The sequence below is a fragment of the Sorghum bicolor genome, chromosome 1, assembly GCF_000003195.3.
Source record: "Sorghum bicolor cultivar BTx623 chromosome 1, Sorghum_bicolor_NCBIv3, whole genome shotgun sequence".
NCBI classification, from domain to species: Eukaryota; Viridiplantae; Streptophyta; class Magnoliopsida; order Poales; family Poaceae; genus Sorghum; species Sorghum bicolor.
This window is the reverse complement of record NC_012870.2, coordinates 69,952,870-69,976,615: the sequence shown is the minus strand read 5'-3', so window position 1 is coordinate 69,976,615 and position 23,746 is coordinate 69,952,870. Positions and strand designations below refer to the sequence as shown.

General features: G+C 41.8%; 2 protein-coding genes and 1 pseudogene across 2 annotated transcripts; all 3 read right to left on the bottom strand.

Moving 5' to 3' along the window:
* On the bottom strand, positions 4,418–6,195 carry LOC8084925 (heat shock 70 kDa protein). The gene is given in 3 exon segments (XM_002465427.2): positions 4,418–4,687; positions 5,876–6,087; positions 6,090–6,195. Coding segments are annotated over 3 exon segments (588 nt in total).
* Positions 6,202–9,643, bottom strand: LOC8084924 (annotated as a pseudogene).
* Positions 11,528–17,502, bottom strand: LOC8084922 (beta-glucuronosyltransferase GlcAT14B). The gene is made up of 6 exons (XM_002465424.2): positions 16,506–17,502; positions 15,034–15,109; positions 14,828–14,943; positions 12,852–14,035; positions 11,938–12,127; positions 11,528–11,828 (listed from the first exon to the last, which is right to left on the bottom strand). The coding sequence occupies exons 1-4, from the start codon at positions 17,479–17,481 to the stop codon at positions 13,521–13,523; spliced, it is 1,683 nt and encodes a 560-aa protein (XP_002465469.2). The 5' UTR covers positions 17,482–17,502; the 3' UTR covers positions 11,528–11,828; positions 11,938–12,127; positions 12,852–13,520.

Sequence of the window (23,746 nt, the reverse complement as noted above, 5' to 3'; positions counted from 1 at the left end):
TTTTTTCTGGAACCACGGTGACCTTGTCGTAATAATGTTATATATGTAGGGATGAAAACGGATCGGATATGGACGGATATCACTGATATCATATTTGTTTTCATATTTTTGGTCGGATTCGAATACGGATAATGTCAACAATATCGGATAAGATACGATTGAATGTCGACATCATAAATATACGATTTAAGTATTCGGATACGGATACGATATCGGTTATTAAAAATTCGGACTCGAATACGGATAGATTTTAACCCCTCTAAACGAATTCGGTCTCAAATACGGTCGGAAAATATACGCACCATTTTCATCTCTATATATATCTATGGGATGTACGTTTTGCATCTGTCTAGCTGATTTTTAGCTAGCACCAAGTAGATTAACTAGTGCTCCATTTGAGCTAAGCTGCTCAAGGAATCGTCTTTCTTATGATGGTTAGGTGAGCATCTTCAACAGTTTTTCAAAATTTACTTGGCAAATATCATGATTTGACAACTCTTTAAAATATATGGCAAGTGAAAAAATAGACTCTCTCCAATAGTTTGTCATTTTAATTTGGTAAAATAAAAAAGTAGACCCACAACCTATATTATCTGGATTTATATTTCATTCATCAGTTTGTAGTAGAATAAATATCCACTATGTTTATTTTTTTTGTGAAAACTTTTATTGCATTCACAAACAGAAAAACAAAGAGCATCTGCACTCAAGACCTGGCATCCATATTCCATCGGCATGACCCTAGCAGACGAACCCGAGCAAGTGACAGGACATGGCCCTAGCAGACAAGACGTGACAGGAGCAACAACACGGCAGCGTGATCTGAAGCAGCACAGTGGACTGCCGCGGCTGAGCACTCTCCGGTCGCATCCAACAGCAATTGAAGAAGAGCAGGACCACGCTGGCCACCAACAGCGATGCCAAGTGCGATGCGCGCGCGTAAAGATGCGCGTGCGGAGGGGAGAAATAGCAAGTTGCTAAAAATAAGAACCTCATTGGCAAACGGTTGGAGATGAAATTTTTTTATTTTACTAAATTTTTAAGGATAGCAATCTCACTTAGCAAACTGGAGACCGGAGATGTTGGAGATGCTCTTAGGAGGGCACGCACCAAATTTCTTTATGTGGACTGCTCACACATTGCTTCTTTATGTGCCGCCATCCGCGGTCGGACCGTCGCCGTTCTGCCCCTCGCGGCCTCGCCCCCTCCGCTCTGCGCTGCGTGGCGGCGCGGCCCCTTCCTCAAATCCTCAGCCCCGGCGCACCGGCCGTCCGGCTCTGCTCGGCTTCCATCGCTGCCTCGCTGGCTGGCCAAGCCGACTCCCCAGCCGAGGCCGAGCAGTTGCAGGCGAGCAGACAGCAGAACAGAGCAACTGAGCAAGCATCCGTAAGGCCGGCCATTGGTTGTCCCTCTTGATTGTGAGTGGATTTGGCACTGCCATCGGCTTAACCCGGTGCACATCTTTACCATGATGATCCTCTGTCATTCACATACCCTTCCTGTGCTATGAATGATCTTTGATCTGAACGCTGCATCAGACAGCCAACTGCATTATTTTTACTGAGGTCTTCTTTAGTTCCGAAAATATTTTGATTTTGGATATTGTAACACTTTCGTTTTTATTTGATAATTATTGTCCAATCATAGACTAACTAGATTCAAAAGATTCATCTCATGATTTACAGACAAACTGTATAATTAGTTTTTATTTTAATAATATTTAATGTTCCATACATGTACCACAAGATTCAATGTGACGGAGAATCTTGAAAATTTTTTAGTTTCTAGGGTGAACTAGGCCTGATATATATTATGACTATTTGGAAATGATTTATAAGCAAGCTGCTTGCACGTCTGTACTCTTGTTGATGATGCCTAAGAGAACTAATAGAACTAGTTATAAGCAAGCAGCTTGTACACCTGTAATCTTAAAAGCAAGTATTATAAGGGGTTGTAACTAGGTTCTATGTTGAGTGGAGGAGAGATAAGAGAAATAGATTATAAGCTTAGGGCTAGAAACTACATGTAGTTTCTATATATATTAATTTCTATAGATACTATGTATAGAAACTATGGCCATAATGGATAGTTTCTATACAATAATTTTTTATGCAATCACATTCATTCTCTCTCTATTCTCAACCAATCATATCACCTCATGTCTTGGATCTTGTGTAGACATGGTTTCTAACTTGGACCCAGTTTCTATGATTTTTGCTCTCTCTTTAATAATTACCTTGCCACGTCAGCAAAATGCTTAGGTGGCACTATAATTAATGTCTATAGAAACTATGATAGTTTCTGCATTGGGAGTGCCCTTACTGTTAGCTTATGCACAAGAACCAAAAAGTTCTGTGAGACAAACACTTGGACCATAAGCCGGCTAATTATTACTCCCTCCGTCCATGAAAGAATCAATTTCTAGAATCCGTGCTAGTCAAACTTTTTTAAGTTTGACTAACTTTATAAAAAAGAGTAACAACATCTATGACATAAAAAGCACATATGAAAATATATTCTATGACGAATCTAATGATACTAATTTGATACCATAAAACTTAGCATTTTTTTCTAAAAGTTTAGTCAAAGTTTAAAATTTTTTATTTAAGACAACTCTAAAAATTGATTCTTTCATAGACAGAGAGAGTATAGTAGGCTAATAGGATGGCTATAAGTTTTTATGTAGCCAGCAGCCGGATATATTATTAATCTGTGCATATAGTGGCTAGAGCACACATATTTGAGCGTCATCTCAATTACAATTTTCTGAAGTTCCAACGCACTCCAAGTGGCCAACAACCAAGACAGTATACCCTATCAAAACCAACCAACTAGTCGTTAACAACAAATGCCAAAAGTGGTCCAAGAATCACCTGCCAGTTACATGTGAGACCCTAGTGTGCATCTAACCAGATTGTCCGTTGCTTGCATTTTATTTTGAGTTGTAATCTTTGCATTTTATTTTTGTCCAAACTTCAATTGTACGATGTCTTAAGTTTCTTGTTTATCTTCTCAGGTTTTAAATACTCCTCATTGACTTTTCTTTTAAGTCTCGATTACTAGCAAATGTTGTTAGGTCATTCATAATAGTTATCAAATAGCTAGCTAGGAGGAATTCTATTGGCTCTCAATAGTACTTTATAAATAGCTAGCGAGATGACGTATAAAAATAATAAAAAGTAGCACTCTCATTGGCTATCAAGGAGAAAGAATCCTAAATAGCTAATCTAGCACGATCTTCTAAAAATAACTCTTTCACAATACTCTCCACAATTGCTAGTGACTTCCTAATAGTTAGCGACTTCCTAAGCTAGCTATTTGCAAATTGCCATTGAAAGCCAATAATATTCTCCCTAGAGATCAAATAGTTAGTGATTTGTTATGTTGCCCATCCACCACTTAGACCAAGGGGTTATTATTTTTTACATTAATCTACTCAGGTGAGACGAATTGCATAGTTTTCAAGATTCTCCCCAAAAATTAAAAGCTTTTCAAGATTTTCCGTCACATCAAATCTTGTGGCACATGCATGAAGCATTAAATATAGATAAAAACAAAATCTAATTGTATAGTTTGTCTATAAATCGCGAGACGAATCTTTTAAGCCTAGTAACTCCTTGATTTGACAATATTTGTTAAATAAAAACGAAAATACTACAGTGTCGAAATCTAAAAAAAATTTAGATCTAAGACCTTGTTCAGTTCTCAAAATTTTTCAAAATTTTCCATCACGTCGAATCTTTAAACACATGCATAAAACATTAAATATAGATCAAAACTAATTATATAGTTTGCCTGTAATTTACGATACGAATCTTTCAAACCTAGTTAGTCCATGATTAAATAAAATTTGTCAATACAAACGAAAATATTATAGTAGTCAAAACCAAAAAAATTTGTGAAGTGAACAAGGCCTGAATACTCGATACGCCTGTTGTACCTGTGGGCCTCCTGAATGGCTGAAACTTTGTTTAGTTCACAAAAAATTCAGTTTTTGGCTACTGTAGCACTTTCGTTTGTATTTGACAAACATTATCCAATTATGGAGTAACTAGACTCAAAAAATTCATCTCACGAATTATAGATAAACTGTGCAATTAGTTTTTATTTTCATTTATATTTAATACTCCATGCATACGACCAAAGATTCGATGTGACGGGGAATCTTGAAAAATGTTGCGAACTAAGGCCTTGTTTAGTTCCAAAAAATTTTGCAAAATCTATACTGTAGCATTTTCGTTTGTATTTGACAAATATTATCCAATCATAGACTAACTAGGCTCAAAAGATTCGTCTCGTCAATTCCGACCAAACTGTGTAATTAGTTTTTATTTTCGTCTATATTTAATACTCCATGCATATGTCGAAAGATTCGATGTGATGGAGAATCTGAAAAATTTTGCAAAATTTTTTTGAACTAAGGCCTAAACAAGGCCTGAATCATGCGTTCGATCTCCTCCGCGCACAGCCTGCCCACGTCGTAAGTGACGGTGATCTTGTTCTTCTTCAACGTCTTGTCCTCCGCCGAAACTTCTAGGATGCCATTGACGTCGATTTCAAAGGTGACGTTAATCTTGGGCACGCCTCTTGGCGCTCGCTCGATGTCTTCCAGCCTGAACATGCCGAGCCAGTTGTTGTAATCTGTGCTCATACTCTCGCCCTAGTACACCTTGATACGCACGCTGCACTATGTCGAAACAGTACAAACGAGACATCTCAATGATTCAGAATTAAAACACGTTACTATAATATACTAGTGACGCAGATGAGTGACACGCGTCGCTAGTAAGTTGTTGTCGATGTCCAAAATACAAGACGCGTCACTACGAGATACGGATGACCCCAAAAAACACGTCACTAATAATAGAAATGATCTGTTTTAACTAGGCACGTCACTATTATATATACATCTTAGTGACTCTTTCCAACAACATGCGTCACAGTTAGCAGCAGTGATGCATTTTATGTAGACACGTCACCGATATAGAGAGAAATTAGTGACTCTTTCTGACACGTATTGTCTAGACGCGTCACTCATATTTTTAGTATCAGTGACTCTTCTTGTTAAGCATCGTCACAGATAACCTTGCCGAAAAATATCCCATTGTTTAACCAGACGAATCGTTGTGTTCTTGCTGAGGGAAATCGTTGACTCCAGACGACCCACCACCAAAGGCGGCACCAGGCCCGCTGTAGCAGCACCACGCACGCCCGGGTAGAGGCTTTTACATGTAGCAGCACCAGAGAATACCTTCTCTGAGGCTTTTTTTCATGTATGTCATTATAAAAGTTGGTAATTACATATAAGCTATTAAAAAAGTTGAGCTTTTATAGATGCCACTATTCTAAACTCTTTTACTCTCTATGCCACTTCCGTTAAAATTTGACTCTAACAGTGTTAAACTGTAGGTATGAAAAGTCAAAAATATCCTTATGTCTAAATATCTAGTTAATTTTTTTTAGCATCTTAACGATCTCAAATGAAAAAACTCAAAACTAGAAAGTCGTAGATCTTTATGTAAAAAATATTTTTATTTGATTTTGTATAAAAAATATTTTTTTTCTAAGACATATTAATCATATCAAATCATATATTTTTTGTATGAAATTCAATGAAGATAATTTTTATACAAAACTTACAGATATTGTTGAGATCTACAACTTTATAGTTCTAAGTTTTTTCATTTGAGGTTATTAAAATGGTTAAAAAAATAATTACATATTGAGTCTTAAGGGTATTTTTGACTTTCTCACACTCGCAGTTTGACACTGTTAGAGCTAAATCTAACGAAAATGACATGAAGATCAAAAGAGTTTAGAGCAGTGACATCTGTGAGAGCTCAACATTTTTAATGATTTGTAAGTATTTATCAACTTTTATAATGGTATAGATGTAAAAGTCTCTTTTTGGTGGGGATGATATGGTGGTGTTCCGCGGGATCAGCATGCTCATCACACCACGGATCGTCCTCACCCCAAGCGAGAGCGGCGTGACATCGACCAGGAGCACATCCTGCACATCCTCCTCGTCGCTGAGGATCGCCGCTTGGATGGCGGCGCCGTATGAGACTGCTTCGTCGGGGTTGACTCCATCCCGTCGAAGAAGTCCTCCAGCAGGTACTGCACCTTAGGAATGTGGGTGGAGCCACCCACGAGGACGACGTCGTCGATGAAAAGAAATTCGGTGGAAAACATCCCATATAGATAATATAGTATATTTCGACAATGTCACCATATGGTTTCAGAACAAAACAAAGATAAACTAGGCTATGGCCATACACATGCCAAGCCAATAGTCACGTGATACGGTGAGGCGATGACAGCAGTATTTAGAATCCACTGAGCTACGCTCAAGCCTTGCTTTGACCCCTAGCTCCCCTTTACCTCTCAGCCTTCAGCACCAAGCGCGCGATTTCCTCCTTGCGCAGCCTACCGCCATGGTTAAGGATGGTGATGCCGTTCTTCCTCCCAGTGTCCAGGTCCTCCTCGGACACTTTCAAGATACCGTTTGCATCGATTTCGAAGGTGGTCTCCAAACGAGGTTTGCCCCGCGGCGCCGGGGGTATGCCAGTGAGCTCGAACTTGCCGAGCAGGTTGTTGTTCCAGGTCTTTGCGCTCTCGCCCTCGTACACTGGAATGCTCACAGTGGTCTGGTTGTCGTCGATGGTGGTGAAGCGCCGCGACTTCTTGGTAGGGATGGAAGTGTTCCTCGGAATGATCACGCTCATTGTAAAATTATCTTCAGTTTCAATCCCAAGCGAGAGTGGTGTAACGTCGCGCAGAAGCATATCCACTAATCTCCCATCATCGGTTCCACCACAAAGGATAGAGGCCTGGATGGCAGCCCCGTACGCAACAGCTTCATCAGGGTTGATGCTCTGGCAAAGCTCCTTCCCACAAAAGAATTCCCGAAGCATGTTCTGCACCTTGGGGATACGGGTGGAGCCACCCACCAGGACGACATCATGGACGCTTCTCTTGTCCATCTTGGCATCGCTTAAGCACTTGTCCAGAGCTTTCATGCACTTGCTGAAAAGATCCTTGTTGAGCTCCTCAAATCGAGATCGGGTGATGGTGGTGCAGAAATCAATGCCGTCATGGAGCGAGTCGACCTCAATGGTGGTCTGTGCAGTGGAAGACAGCATCCCCTTTGCTCTCTCGCAGGCAGTCCTCAGCCGCCGGAGTGCCTTCTGGTTGCTATGGATGTCTATCTTCCCATGTTTCCGTATGAACTCACGAAGAGAATATTTCACCATCTCGTTGTCGAAATCAGCCCCGCCAAGGTGAGTGTCACCGGCAATGGCCACCACCTCGAAGAGACCCTTATCCATGTTGGTACCAGGATCAATGTTGAGGAGGGAAACATCAAAGGTACCGCCACCAAGATCAAAGACGAGCACTGTCCTTCGTTTGTTGCTGACTGGCATCTTCTCAAGACCATATACAAGGGCAGCGGCGGTTGGCTCATTGCGATAATGCGCATGACATTTAGGCCGGCAATGGCACCGGCGTCAATGGTAGCCTGGCGCTGGGAGTTGTTGAAGTAGACAGGCACGGTGATGACAGCGTTCTTGATCTTTTTACCCAGATATACCTCGGCTGTCTCTCTCATCTTGACCAGCACCATGGAGGAGATCTCCTCAGGCATGAACTGCTTCTCCTTGCCTTCATGCTGCACCACGATCATTGGCCGTTCGTCATTACCCGCGACGACTTTGAAAGGCCACAAGTTGGCATCTTCTTTTACAGATTCGTCGCTGAATCGGCGGCCAATCAGCCGCTTCACCTCTGCAAAAATTTATTCGTGTATAGTCAATAGAGTGAAACATAAATAGCATAGCCTGCAGCGGTAGTAGTTTGATCTATATCTCTGTAATATACGTTCGAAAAATTGCTTGCAAAGTAACGAAGTTTCAATTTGCTATCAACAGATATGAATTTTCTTGATTTACTAGTATGAATTTCCAGCAAACCTCGTTCCTCTAAGAGCATCTCCAACAGTTATGCAATTAAAATTTGCCATTTGTTGGAGTTTGCCAAGTCCTTAAACGTTTTGGCAAAGGAAAAATAAGTTTATCTCCAAGTGTTTGGCATTTTTGATTTGCCATTTATCAAAATAGTGGTCCCAACTATTTTTGTCCGCGAATCTTTTATCGTCGCGGCAAATTTTCTACGAGTCGCGCGGGCGCCTGTCGCTTTTCGCCGGTGGCCGCCCTCTCGCCCGTCGCCGCGTATTGTGTCGCCCGTCGCCGTTTGGTGGAGATCCGATTGGACTAGAGGATTCCACGATCTTGCTTGGTCCACGTCGATGGAAGTGTACTCGAGTCTTCTCGCGTGCGTGGCTGCTGCTTCGACTCCATCTCGGTATCAGTATCCATCTCGGCGAGGACAGACGCGCGGCGGCGGGCGAGAATACACGCGCGGGGGGCAAAGAGGAAACGCGCGCCAGGAGGACTCTCATACGTATCGCGTCAAACATCCGCGACGTGAGGAGTAGACATCGAGTCCAAGATTCTCGGGATATCAAATTTGCCAAACCATTGTGCCTATGCAAAAATACCAAGTTTGGTCCATCAAATGCCAAGTTTACCAAAATGCATAAGTCAAATGCAAAACTGTTGGAGAGCAATTTTTAAGCTTTTTGGCAAATTTCTAGAATGCATAGTCCATTTGCATAACTGTTGGAGATGCTCTAAGGTTGTCGAGGAGTTGGTGCGGTTTTTTATCAGGAGCCAAGTGGATCAACGCACTGTAACCACTCACCAACGCCAAATTCCAGTTCAAAACAATGCCGAGACCTCATAGGCTCATATTAACCTTTTGAAGTACATTAACCTTTCTAAAAAAAATATTAGCATTTTTTAGATTTTGTTGTCCATGAAGGTTACATTATCTCCATTGTCATGTTTTATCCTCGATATATACTTACTACACCTTGCACGCAAGAATATTCATTGAGTTGTTTTGAAAAAAGGTGGGTACATCATGAGGAATCTAGTAGTAGTAGTAGTGATTATATACCGAAAGCAAACAGCCGCGTAGGAGAAGTTAAGAAAAAAATGTCAGAAATACAATGAACATGCAGATAGAGAAATTTAAGAGGCATGTTTCATGCAAGTTGCAAGGATATGAACAACCCATTGCGCCTCCTTGTGCTTGAATAATAAACAGTGCAGCCGGGATGAATAGATAATGGAGAGGCAAACTTTATTTGGTTCCTATTAATCTCCAAACAGTGCACCGTTGCATTGCCCTAAATCTAGCTACGTAGGCACAGCTGATTGTTAGATCTGTGACGCAAATCAGCGAGTCCGCACGCATGATGATCGAAGAAAATAGCATAAGTGATGAAACAGCAGGTGTGTAGTACTAGTTCTCACCGAAGATGGTGTTGGTGGGGTTCAAAGCGGCCTGGTTCACCGCCGCCTCGCCGACGAGCCTCTCGGTGCTGGTGAAGGCCACGCAGGACGGCGTGAGGCGGTTGCCCTGGTCGTTGGCGATGACCTCGCCGCGGTCGTGCCGCCACACCGCCACGCACGAGTAGGTCGTCCCCAGGTCGATGCCGATCGCCGGCCCGTCGACCTTCGTGGCCGCCATCTCAACAGTCAGAGGAGAGCAAAGTAGTACTCGGAATTTATGGTAGTGCTACTAGCCCACGGCGTATATGCCGGAATAATGGATGACGCTTCGATATATATAGGTGTTTTTTTTTTGAGAAACGCTTCGATACAGGTGCGTGCTAGGGCAACCGTTCTCTCCACGATTTCTTTGGCTGGGCTTTTCCTGAAGTTGGACATAGGTATTGGGGCCCTGGAATTAGCTTTGGCATTTGCTATCCTCCAATTCCAGTGTTTGTATGGTCCATGGAGGCAAAGTGGCAAACTAGACTTTTTAAAACATATACAATTTAATAGATTGTTTACATCCAAACAGGAATTGAAATCGGTTGTTTTCCTGTGATTCTAGCTATCAACTAATTGCACATCCAAACAATGGCATTGATATTCCAGGCTATTTCCAATGCCCCTCAACTTTGGTATTCCAGGCCAATTCAATTCCTCAGCCTAAATATCTACATCCAAACAGAGCCAAAAGCCATCTATCTGGTAGGTGATGCCGCACCCGTGAATCCAAACTATCATCATAATCTAAAACAAAAGGGAACTAGCCAGGATCAGTCATGCCATTATCGACTAGGTACAGCCCATTGTTAGAGTTGAAAGGTGCTATTATTTTATTTTCCTTTTCCCCAATACTTTCAGCTATTCATCACTTATTATAAAAGACAATAATGATAGTTATGAATGTTGTTATGTTTATTCAAACATGGGCCTCTTTGGATGGACTAGGACTAACAACTAGTCTTATTAGGCCTAGTGAACTAACAACTAGTTCATGACTAGTGAACTAACAACTAGTCCGCCTGTTTGGATACTTAGAGATTAAAAATTAGTCAACTAGTTGTTAGTTTTGTAGATCCAAACAAAGCCTAAATTGTTTAAGTAATTTGCAAGAGCAATTCTAACAATAAGGAAGGACAGTTCTAATAACACATAGAATGCACGGAGGAAATTGTGGGGCAAGCAAGTAAGGGGGCAGCGCTTTCCAAATGCTAGGCAACAAACGCATTAAGAGCAACTCCAAGAGAATTGATAAAAATGGATGGCTAAATTCAAGATTTAGCCAACCTCTAAAATAGAAAATCATGTAAAAAAACAAAAATCTCCAACAGTCTTTCTATACAGCAAATCATATGGCTAGCGGGACATGCAAGCTATATTTACCATGCGAGAACTCCGGGATAGATGACTTGCTATTTTAGCAAACCAAATACAATAGCTGTTGCCTGTTGGACTCTCTTTTCTCTTCCAAAATAGTCAAATATAGAATACATGACATGGATAGCTCTTCTCTTGGAGTTGCTCTAAGAAGACGAAGGAACTGCCAAGCCGGGCCTTCCGGGGGCGTGATGGATCATGGATGCAACCGACTACCACCGTTATATTATAGTATACTGTAATTAAATGTTACAGTAGCTAGATGGATTTATCTGTTTTCAGGCTATAGACTTGGGGCCTTGGGTTTTCAGATACTAGTTCTCCCTAAAAGTACATCGTCGTAGTTATTGCAGTGGATGATTAGTGCTATTTTCATGCAACTTATATCGTGTTATACATACATATATACAGTATGACCGTAGCCTATTAGCAGGAGCTCTTAGTTTATGGAACATGGTTTAATAGTTGGTATTGAAGTAACCTTCTACTACATCTGTTGGATAACCTACATCTGCAGTACCAATTTTATCTAGGTCGTGGATTTAGCGCTCTCTGCACAAAGAGCTATCTCCGTGAAAACACGGTACACCACCAAGAGTGACTCTTCTATCATTTTTGAGGAAAATGCTCATTGCGTGGCCCAACAGATCAACCAACCAAAACTGGAACTTGGCAAAAACTGCAATTCACAAGCAAACAAGCAACAGTAAACTTACACAGCTCAAAAACATATCCAAACAGGCAGTATAGACAGAAAACATAACTGTGATGTGCCTCCATGAGAAGAAAACAGTATCAATATACTGCTGATAAATTACTGTTTGACATAGAATTATTTGCTAACGATTGTCCATTCTAAGCAAATACATTGATGCCCCATTTCTGCAAACCTACTTTGAAGAAAATAATTGTCTTCCTGAACTTCAATACAAGGCAGTAAAGCTTGATGAGGAAATGATCTCAACATCACTGCACCTAGAGGAACTTGCCACGCCCCAGTCGCTGGAGATGGTAATTGATGGTCTTCGCTGCATTCTTTGGCCTCCCTTGCTGCAATCACGTCACAAGCAAGCGTTAGGAGCACAAGAATCGCTGGCTTAACGCTTTGACAAAACAATGTCTAAGGATGCAAAACACAAGTAGTGATGTGGATAATAACCTGTGCCTGGGTGCATTGAACCAAAAGATCCTTCTGCCTGATGCACTTGTCATCGTTCTGTTTGTTTAAGGCCAGGCAGTTGAGGAAGGCCACCATTTCTGGCATGCAAGGCTTGGCAACAGCACCAAACTTCTTTGGGTTTATGTACAAAGCACCAGCCTTACGACCCATTCTGCTGCTTCACCTTAACCTTCATGGATGTGATCAATATGTGTGATTAGATCAACAGCGTGTATAATGAGAATAGCTCTAAATCCCACTTCAGCACCACAATACACACACAAATTCAACGAGCAACAAATCAATGTGGGAGATGAAATGTTTGTAGAAAGGATAGAAGTAGAACGAAAGGTGATTGAATACATGTGCAGTAAATATGTGCTAGGTGCGGCATGCACCATATAAACACTGCCCATTATCCAGTTTAAGCATAGTGAATCAAACAGCAGAAAGGAAGCAAAGCATCAGTCAATGTGATTCTCAATAGTCAATACAGGGACCATGTCTAAGAGGTAGCAACTTTGAACCATCAGAACAACTGCAGACAAATACGAGTACGAAAACTGAACAATACTAAACGCAAGCTTCGATACGGACAAGTGAGACTAATTTCCTTCACAGAAGCATTCGGTCGAACAGGCTGCAGGCGCCAGAAAATTTGTCCCAACAGGGCGGAAACACCTCAACACCGCAGAAGAGACAACCGAGCGGCGCGGTGAGGAGTAACGCCCCGGGCACAGAGATGTAGTCCTGGCTCACGGCAGGCTAAGGTTGACAAGCGGGTCAGATCTGCCGAGTGGCAACCGGAACCCGTGGGTGGGGATTCTTACCGCGGCGGGTCGAACCACAGGTCCGGAAGGGCTAAGCCATGACGGAGGGAGGGGAGGTGAAGGGGAACGGACCGAGACGCGTACCTGGAGAAGGAGACTGCGACGGGCAGACGGCCGGCAGCGGCGACGAGGGTGCGAGAACAGGGGAGTCGGCGTTTTTTTTTTACCTCTGATACAGCGTTCTTGAGAATTGAGATCGTACGAGCGGTTTCTGGAAGGTGGGGTGGACCGTGGATGTCCAAGTTGGGCTTAAGTGACTTGAGATGAGTGGGCCTTATTTTTAAGAGACGGTGTTGCGAGGGAGCTATGTTCACAGCCCATTGAAGTCTTTGAGGAAGGGAAAAAGTCTTCCTCAACGTGACCAGTCTTCACTTTTTTGTACAGGAGTGTTATATGATGAAATCCCGCACGAACCAAGTCGTTTTGTGTCCCAACAGGATAAGGCCAAAACCTCGGACAATCTCTCGTATCAGACTGACTTCCAGGGAACTACTGAAGTCTCTGATTATCATCGGTTTTTGTACAGGCGTGGAAGTGATGAAACCGCAAAAGTACATGTATCATGTAGCGATCTCTATCATGTATGATCTCAAATCACTTTTGAGTTGAGCTTTCCAGTTGCAAGTATACAACAACACAGCTGTATGTATGCCTACTGCCGCAACAACCAGAAACATTTCATCAAACTTTGGCCTCTGAGCACTACCCTCCAAAAAAAAATAAAAAAAAACTGGCTACCATGTAAAATGAGTGTTATTTACACTGTTTAGGCCTGAAGTTATCAGGTTCCAAAAGTTTTAACAACAACTTCTCTAGCTTGGCCGAGGCTTTGGTCGGCCTGAGAACAAAGGACCTTCCCAAAAAGGTACACGGATCTTTCCCGCCTACTGAGCTACCCAAGCACCAGCCACCCGGGGTGAAGCGGTCATGTGCTCGGCCCAACAACTTGGTGTCAATCATATCCAGGACAGAATTATCATTGGCAAAGGAGTGTGCAAATGGGGCCCCACTGTTTGCCATTGCATCAAAATGCTCTGCTGTGAGGTTAACAGGGTGCATCCGAGGGGGGTTATCCCAAGCCATGAAACGCAGGTCACTGTTCACAGTGGTGTTCTGGTAGTACTCAGAGTTGCAGATCACTGTGTGGAAGTAGCCTTCTGAGGATGAGAGGAAGTTGGTGAAATACATCAGTAGTGTGCGAGGAAGGTTGTCCCATCCCAATAAGCAAAACTCCAGGAATGATCGACTAAGCATCACCCAAGACGAACCTGTATCAAAGGAGTTGTATTGGTTAGAAGTGAAATTTACAAGAAAAGAGCATTGCCTTAGCCACAATAGAAAGGATAAAGACTCAACTAGACTTTGATCAAGAAAATGCTTCTCAACTGTCGAAGTCCTATAATTCTACTAAGGAGGAAAATACCCAACAATATAACCAGGAAGAGCATTCATGACGTCAGTGCCAAAATTTTAGGTGAAATGATGATTGAGAAGGCAATCAACATCACAAAGATCATCAGGCAGCATTCTGAAAGATCTTAATCAACACATATATAAGTAGTAGGCAATATAAGATATACATGTTTCACCAAAAACCATCTACCTAAAGGATGCAGTATGCTGTGATGCAGCATCTTATCCTGCAAGGTGTTTCATCAAGGATTTTCGTACAGCTTGGCTCCATGCAGTTACTAGTTTATTACCTTTTAAAAGAGTTTAGAGGTATCTTTTTAATATGTCAGATATAAAAACTACTCCACAAACACCTAATAACTTCACCGTAGCAATTAGACAGACCCAAATTGGTACAACTGTTAATTTTATAACCATCTAAGTAAACATGGCCTTGCCCATGGCAATTGGCATCTATGTTGTCTAATAGACGGAATACACAAATTATTTAATTATCACAAATTTGCTTAAAGATATTCTTATAGAGTGCACAAAAGACAACGAGGCCACATTGCTACAGCGATGCGTTCTCTGCTACAGGGCATTGGAATTGCCTATTTGATCAGTCAAACAGAGATTCAGTAGTCAGTGAAGATGTCAGACAGTACCTACAAATATTTTGAAAGCTGAGGGCATGCTCCTTTTCTCCTTTGTTGTTACAACCTCAGTTTTATTTGGGACCTGCAATGCTGGATCTACAATGATTGGTCGGGCTCTTTGATGCCTGCACATGCAACCCAAGAATCATAATAAAAAACAAAAAGAAAAGAGGTTAAGAATTAAGAACCACAGAACATTGAAATCATATGCTTACTCTTTCCAGCCAATATTGCTTGTGTGCTCAATGAAATTGAGGTCTCTTGGCATGTATGAGAAGATATGAAGGATATCTGATAAATATGAGGGTAACAACATAAGTATTAGTTTCAATAATTGGGGGGAAAACAGTCAGGTCATAGAGCACTTCAAACAATTGTTGTAATATAAATCAACATATTGGGTGAAGGTTTGTAACTTTTTCTTTTGAAAAGTTATGCATAGATATTGACAGCCTTAAGAATTTTGAGCAAGTCCAGAAGCTTAAACAACTTCCGTGCTGCATCCAGTCCTTCAAACTCACAAAGGTAGTGTTAATATTGAGATCCAGCATTTGATTGGATTCTTGTCCTTTAGGTTACACATCAAGATGGACCCAACTGTGATGAGCTCAATTCTCGGCTGCATCATGTTATGACGTTAGGTTGATTAACTTGGTAGTTAGTACAATGCTAAGCTGGTTGCAGGGTTATATAAGGGACAATATTAAGCAAAGAATGGGGTTCCCGGAAGTGTTAAAAATGACCCCCCCCCCCCCCCCCAAAAAAAAAAAAAAAAAAAAACTGAATTTGATGCTGCTAGATCTGTTTGTTAGATAGTACTAGATGATATTTCCAGAATTCAAAGAGTAGCTTATAAAGTTATACCTATTCAGTTTATCTGTCTATTTGTGGTGTCTGTGGCATAACAACTTGCATCGGAATTAGAAAAGATGGCAATCCCATCCATGTATGTAATTTTACTATCTACATCTATCCTGAACTTGGTTCTCAATAAATCTGAGCTATATTAAATGAGGAATCATAAGCACTATTCAATACCCAGCAATAAAAAGACCAGAAGAGGTCATTACAATTCAAAACCTGTCAGGCTGCCACCTTTGGAGATATGTTTGAAGCCACTAAATGACATAATTTTCAACAGAGTACCATATAGAATCAGCTAGCAGACCAGCTGGTGAAACAGATGGGAAATTCAGAGAACAAATAAATTTGAAGTGTATAATGTTGTTCACTATGAAATTGCAAGACCCAATAGTTCCTCAAATGAATGGAAGATGGAACCAATCAGCCCAAAAACACTAAACTCCTTCAGCTGGAATTTGAACAGCAAGCACTTTGGCAAGTACTCGACATTATGTAACTATCATCCTTTTCTGGGACAGAGCATATAACAAATTTTATGGTACTCATATATCAAATTGACACCACGGGATATGAGAAGAACTTGGCACCATAATAAATTGAATTAAATGGCAATCCAAAAAAAAATAAGGTAACTAAACAGGGCCATTTTTGGACACGTAACTCTGTACTAAGTATATGGAAAACAAAAGTTGGTGACATAGCTAGTTTAGCATGATGCTACAATGTCATGCTTAGTAAAGGGTACGCATTCATAGCTGAAAGCTACCAAACAATATTGTGGGGACTGGAAGCTATCCATACAAACGAGGGAGTTGAATTTTACCATCTTGGGGCATGAGCGGGTAATCGGATGCGCTGAGGTTGATGAACCAGCTCCAGCCATCGAACTCCCGGAGCAGCACAGCGGCGGCGTGGAGCGTGGCGGCCAATTCGGTGGGTCCCCTCCGCGATACGGCGCCCCACTCCCCCGCGGCCGCCACACGGACGTTGCCGTACCGGCGCGGCGCCTCCTGGCCGCGCACGAAGGCCTCGAGATCCGCGCGCTCGTCCTCCCCCGCCACGCCGACGAGGTAGTAGTTCCACGGGTGGTAGAGCGCCCGCAGCAGCCTCCGGATCCGCGGGCCGTCCCCGGGGCCCGCGCCCGTGATGAGGTACGCCAGCCTCGGCGGCGGCGCGGGCGGCCTCCGCTGCTCCTGCTGCTGCTGCTGCTGGGGTAGCCGCGGCGCCGAGGCCGAGGCCGTGGAGGACGACGAGCGCGCCGCGCCGAGCGCCGCGTAGAGGATGGGGAGCGAGAGGAGCGGGAGCGCGAGGAGCAGCGCGCGCATCCACCGGAGGCGGTGCGCCGGCGTCAGCTTCCTCATGGGTCGGGTGGACACGCCGCCGCCCCGGGCGAGGGGACGACGAGGGCTAGAGCTCCCGCGGCATTCGCTTTTCGCTCGCTCGCCGGCGCGAGGCGTACCGCGTACGGGCAGGGACGGGGGCGCGGACGGGCGGGCCGCGGGCGGTTGCTTGTTTGCTGGCTCGGTGGCTGGCTGGTGGAGACAGACGGACAGAAGGCGAGATGTAGGTGAGGCCGCAGCGCAGCGCAGGCCGGGCAGCGGCGTTTCGTGCAAGGAAAAACGGGCGGGTTGTCCGGCTGCGGTACGGTACGGGCGCGCAGCGTATGGCGTGTCGTAATTATTGCCTGCCGGCTGCTGCCTCACTGGAGGGAGTCCTCCAAAGTCCAAACTCCCAAACCCAAGAGGTGGGTCGAGAGTTTCAGACACAGCGGGAGCAATTAGGAAGGCGAAGTTAACCATGGTGTAATCATGAGGAAAACACTCGCGGTCAGCTGTGCTATACAAGAACAAGTATAACTCAAGTTGTAAGCCAACTATAGAAGAGACTAATGGTAAGCTTATCGGCGGTTTGGAACAAGAACCGAGAAATTTTCTAAAGTCAAGTTTGGTTGCTCCTATTTTTTAAGTCTCATCACTTCCTCCTCCTTTTCTCACCCTTGTATTTGTATTTGTAAACTTTTCTTAATAAAATCACCTGTAGAGGCTGCGGCCCCTCCAGTTCCATAAAAAAAAATCAAATATTTGGACATATAACATAGATAGAGAATAATTTGCGAGACGAATCTTTTGAGTCTAATTAGTCTATAATTAGATATTAATTGTCAAATAAAACGAAAATATTACAGTACCTGCTAAACTTTAACACTCCAACCAAACAACCTCTAAGAGAAACAAGTAGACTATGTATCACTAGTGAAGAGCTAACTACTCCCTCCGTCCCTGAAAGAATCAATTTCTAGAGTTGTCCTAAGTCAAACTTTTTAAACTTTGACCAAATTTCTAGAAAAAAATGCTAAGATTTATAGTATCAAATTAGTATTATTAGATTCATCATAAAATATATTTTCATATAATGTGTATTTTATATTATAGATGTTGTTACTCTTTTCTATAAAGTTAGTCAAACTTTAAAAAGTTTGACTGGCACGGATCCTAGGAATTGATTCTTTCAGGGACGGAGGGAGTACTATATAAATGGGCTGACAAAAGGCCGGAAATTTCTTATAGCCAGGGTCACCGATATTATAGCCTTCCTCTAAGTAGACTACAACAGTGATTACAAAGTTAATCTTTCTTTTCAGAAGAAATCTACAATACTACTAGTCTTGATGGCTAAAGGGGGAGAAGCACGCGTCCGGCGTGCAGACCAGCCAGCCAAGTTCGATGGCGAAAGAGTGGATGCATACGTGGAATTTCTTGTTCGAACAAACTTTCGCGATCAACAACAGTGACATTTACAAAATTTTTCAGATTTTTTGTTACATCAAATCTTACAGCACATGCATAAAGTATTAAATATAGATAAAAACAATAACTACTTAGGTTTATTTGTAATTACAAGACGAATCTTTTAAGCCTAATTAATTTATGATTGGATAATATTTGTCAAATACAAACGAAAATACTACCGTGTTCATTTAGCCAAAAAATTTGGAACTAAATAAGTCCTCTGTTTGACTAATCAAATGGTAATGTTACTTTGCCAGCATTAGCTGCAGTAGTAGTAGACCGCATTGGCTGATTGCCTGATGGCCCGTGATCCACCGTACTAGGCCTCGTTTTAGTTCCCAAAATTTGTCAAAATTCTCTGTCGCATCGAATCTTGCGGCATAGACATAAAGCATTAAATATAGACAAAAAGAAAAACTAATTAGACAGTTTGCTTGTAAATCGTGAGACGAATCTTTTGACTCTAGTTAGTCTATAATTGGACAATATTTGCCACAAACAAACAAAAGTGCTACAGTAGCGAAATCCAAAGAAATCGCGAACTAAACCAGGCCCTTGTTTAGATGCACCTAAAATTCCAAAAGTTTACAAGATTTCTTATCACATCGAATCTTTAGATACATGTATGGAGTATTAAATATAGATAAAAAATAATTAATTACATAGTTATATATAAAATCACAAAATAAATCTTTTCAATTTAGTTAGTTCATGGTTAGACAATATTTATCAAATATAAACGAAAATGCTACAGTATTAAACTTCCAAAAAATTGCATCTAAACAAGGCAGCAGGAGCTGATCGTTTCAATTTCAACGCTCCAGAGTGCATGGAGATGGAAGGTTGCTTTGGGCGTACTGCCGGCAGTAGTGCAGTACTGTAGTGTAGTAGTACGGTGTAGGGGATACCTAGACTTTTTTTGCGGTTTACGGAGCAAAGCGTTAACTGGAAGCAAAAGCTCGCCAGGTCAAATGCACAGTCTGAGTTCTGCTAGTTGCTCCGTACCGGTAACATAACTAAAGGGCATGTTTAAATATCTTTAAAATTTTAAAAATTTATAAAATTCTCCGCCACATATATAAAGTATTAAATATAGATAAAAACACTATTGCACAGTTTAACTATAATTTACGAGATAAATCTTTTAAGCTTAGTTAGTTTATCGTTAGATAATGATTGTCAAATAGAAACGAAAGTTGCTACAGTATCTAAATCCCAAATAAATAGATCAAAATATTTTCAAGATTTTCCATCACATTAAATCTTTGGACGCATGCATGAAACATTAAATATAGATAAAAAATAACTAATTACACAGTTTAGTTGTAATTTGCGAGACGAATTTTGAGTCTAGTTAGTCCATAATTGGATAATAATTAACAAATACAAACGAAAGTGCTACAATAACTAGAACTAAAAATTTTCGCCAACTAAACAAGCCTAAACAGCCTCTAAAAATTTCTCGTTTTTTGCCCGAAATTCGTGATGAAAAGCGGCGACCCGAGTAATAATTTGCGTTCTTAGGAGCACACGCTTTTCACGTAACCAATTCACCAATTCAGACTTTCAGAGGTCGCCTCACCAGAAAAGGAGAACCTAATCAAATGTCCGATTTTTTAGACCTCTTTTGTGCCCCCATATAATAAGAGTTTTTTGTGGTTATTCCAACAAAAAAGATTCAGCTGGCATGTGGCGTCACTACGAGATGCTAGAAGGAGATAGACAATGATTTCGTCCATGATGCAGCATCAAATCCTGTACCGGTGCTACCAAGACAAAGGTCATTAGCCTTTTTGAATAGCTTGAGCCCACACGCAATTATTCGTGTAGACTTCACTTCACAGCTAATAAAATTCGTTATCTGATGAACTGTCAACTGTGCATGACATTATAAATCGTAAGTAATATACTAGCATATCCAGCCCTTAATGCCAAGCTCTGTTCCTCCTCCCTTGTTAACCGCTCCCGTGTCTTGTACGATCACTGTAATAAGCTGTACCAATTAGATCACGCAAAGCTGGGACTTGGGTGCGTGCAGGGACAGCAACTTCGTGGAGCTATTTTATCCTGTTGCCATCGGTGCAGTAGTGGGTAGAGGGGCAAGAGAACAGAGTGGTTCCCCCGGCGAAGCACTTAGGGTCTGCAGATACGAACAAACAGAAGAAACTGACGAAGGAGACCCTCAACCTGTACTTTCACGCATTCACACAACTGCCAAAAAAAAAAATCTCCAGCAAAAGAGTCATGCATTCAGATTTTTTTTTTATAATGTCTGCATTCAGAATTTCAGACACACCATATACGGAAAGATCAAGGCCCTGCATACTGCAGTCCACGGGTGTCGATTCTGATACTGCATTCAGAAATTGTTAACGATGCTTAAGGCCTTGTCTAGTTTCCAAAATATTTTGCAAAATTTTTTAGATTTTTTGTCACATCGAATTTTGTGGCACATGTATGAAGCATTAAATAATATAAATATAGATAAAACAAATAACTAATTGCACAGTTTATCTATAATTTGCAAGACGAATCTTTGCAAAACGAATCTTTTGAACCTAATTAATTTGTGATTGGACAATATTTGTCAAATATAAAAAAAAGTACTACATTATCAATTTTGCAAAAAAAAAACTAAACAAGGCCTAACTCTAGTAGCGTGGATAGCCGTTCATCTTGCGGAAGGGCTATGCATGGCATGCCTAGTAGAGTACTAGAGTCGCCTGTATCATCATCCAAACCATAGATAAAACAAAAAAATAATTGCACAGTTTATCTATAATCTGCAAGACGAATCTTGCAAGACGAATCTTTTGAACCTAATTAATTTGTGATTGGACAATATTTGTCAAATATAAAAAAAAGTACTACATTATCAATTTTGCAAAAAAAAAAAACTAAACAAGGCCTAACTCTAGTAGCGTGGATAGCCGTTCATCTTGCGGAAGGGCTATGCATGGCATGCCTAGTAGAGTACTAGAGTCGGCTGTATCATCATCCAAACCGTATATATATCTGCTGATCCAAGCAAATCTCACAATCTCCACATTAGGAAATGGACAAATGGTGGCAAAATCCAAGTTGGCTTTTCAAGCTATTGCTTTTGTGGCACGAAAAGGATATATGTTCACTCTCTCTCGCGTGGGCTGACCATGGGCCGGAGCCTGCTAAGGGACACATCACAAGAGCCTCCCAAGGCCCATCTCGAGGGGAGCCAAATGGATGCCCACGGACTACCGACTTCCTCATCTAGTCTAGGACTTATAATTAGTTAATAAGTTTAACGAGTTAATAAAAACAAGTGGCAACCTCCTCTCTAATAATTTTCTATATTAGCTTTATGTCTAAACAACTTTATATCGAGGAATCACCCCCACACTATTTCTAATCAACGAAACCGCTTTTAATAGTTTCTTTGTCCCCTCACCATTTTCTCATCTGAAATTCTTTATTTTCTTGATTTAATTATGCGTGGAATTTTCCTTGATCTCTCGAGAGAAAACGCCGAATGAAGGGCAGATATGGAGTTTCTCTCGACTACAAATTGAAGAAGATATTTAGCACTCCAGTTAGGGAGATTTTTTCCCCTTTTTTGCTAAAAAAAATCAAAATACGTAGTTGTTTGACAAAACTCCTAAAGATGCTCTTAGGAAATCTGATACTATGGATTATGAAAGCGAAATCGGTATTTCCTAAGGTAAACTCCACGTAATTTGTATTTTGGACACGACTACACTGCACCTTTGTCATGGTCTCATGGACAGAAGAAAAGTCTACAGTGTCTCGAGAAAATGTGAAAAGGCTGGAAAATTTTTTAGGTAATAAGGCCTTGTTTAGATGTGAAAATTTTTGGATTTCGCTACTATAGTATTTTCGTTTGTTTGTGGTAAATATTGTTCAATCATAGACTAACTAGAGTCAAAAGATTCGTCTCGTAATTTACAGACAAACAGTGTAATTAGTTTTTATTTTTGTCTATATTTAATGCTTCATGCATGTGACATAAGATTCGATGTGACAGGGAATCTTAAAAACTTTTTAGATTTCCGGGTGAACTAAACAAAGCCTAAGGCCCTGTTTAGTTTCCTCCCCAAAATTTTTTCATCCATCCCATCTAATCTTTGGACACATGCATCGAACATTAAATGTACATTAAAAAAATAAACTAATTACACAATTTGGTTGAAAATTGCGAGACGAATCTTTTAAGCCTAGTTACTCTATGATTAGCCTTAAGTGCTACAGTAACCCACATGTGCTAATGACAGATTAATAATACTTAATAGATTTGTCTTGCAGTTTCCTGACGAGCTATGTAATTTGTTTTTTTATTAGTATCTAAAAACCCCTCCCGATATCCTTCCGACATATCCGATGTGACATCCAAAAAATTTTCATCTCCCATCTAAACTGGGCCTAAGGCCACGCCTTTGACAGATTAAAACAGTATTAAAAACGTGCCGAATGACTGAATGAGTGACCATTATGGCATTATCCCATCTTTACTATCTTGGCTTTTGACAGGCTCTGCTGCGCCTCTGTCTACTGGTCTCCGGATGATGATCCATATGTGACCATTTAGCGCCTTTGGCTTGGGTCAAACCTGTTCATCGGGTGTGCGATACAAAATCGTATGTTAGATAACGACGGCCACTTCGGAAAAAAAGCCAGAAAATGACGCCCGTTTGTCGCCAGACGAGCACCATTGGTCACCGCGCATATATCGGGCGGTCCGGACTCTAGAGCCCAATCCGGTTGCGACTAGCGTGGCACGACGACACGTCGCCCCTTCGACGCCATGTCCCCCTCGCTTCCGGCTTTGAACTCGACGTCCGTAATCCTCCGAGCACACAGACACAGCCGCTAGCTCCCCGATGATGCCGATCGGCAACAATTCACACGGCAAAGGCAGCAGAGCAAGAGGCTCTCTGGGCCGGAAGATCTTTTCTCTTCCCTCGAGATTCATGACGCCTAACGCGCGCTTTGGCAGCGTCAGGCAGGCCTTCCTTCGCCTCCAAGCGCAAGATCGGTTTGGACGGCGCGAGCCTCTGATGGCAAGATTCACGAAACGAACGCATGAGAGCCGTGGTCGATGGCTCACGTTTGTAGCCATTTCCGCAAATCGCACGCGACGCGGTGGTGGTGGGGGTGGTGGACTGGTGGTACCAGACTACGACCAGGCGGGCGAGTATATTCTGCACCTCCAGCAGCAACGTGATCCAAACCACTTTTACGTTTAAGCGCCTTGCAGCACCAACCAATAATACCTGACGTA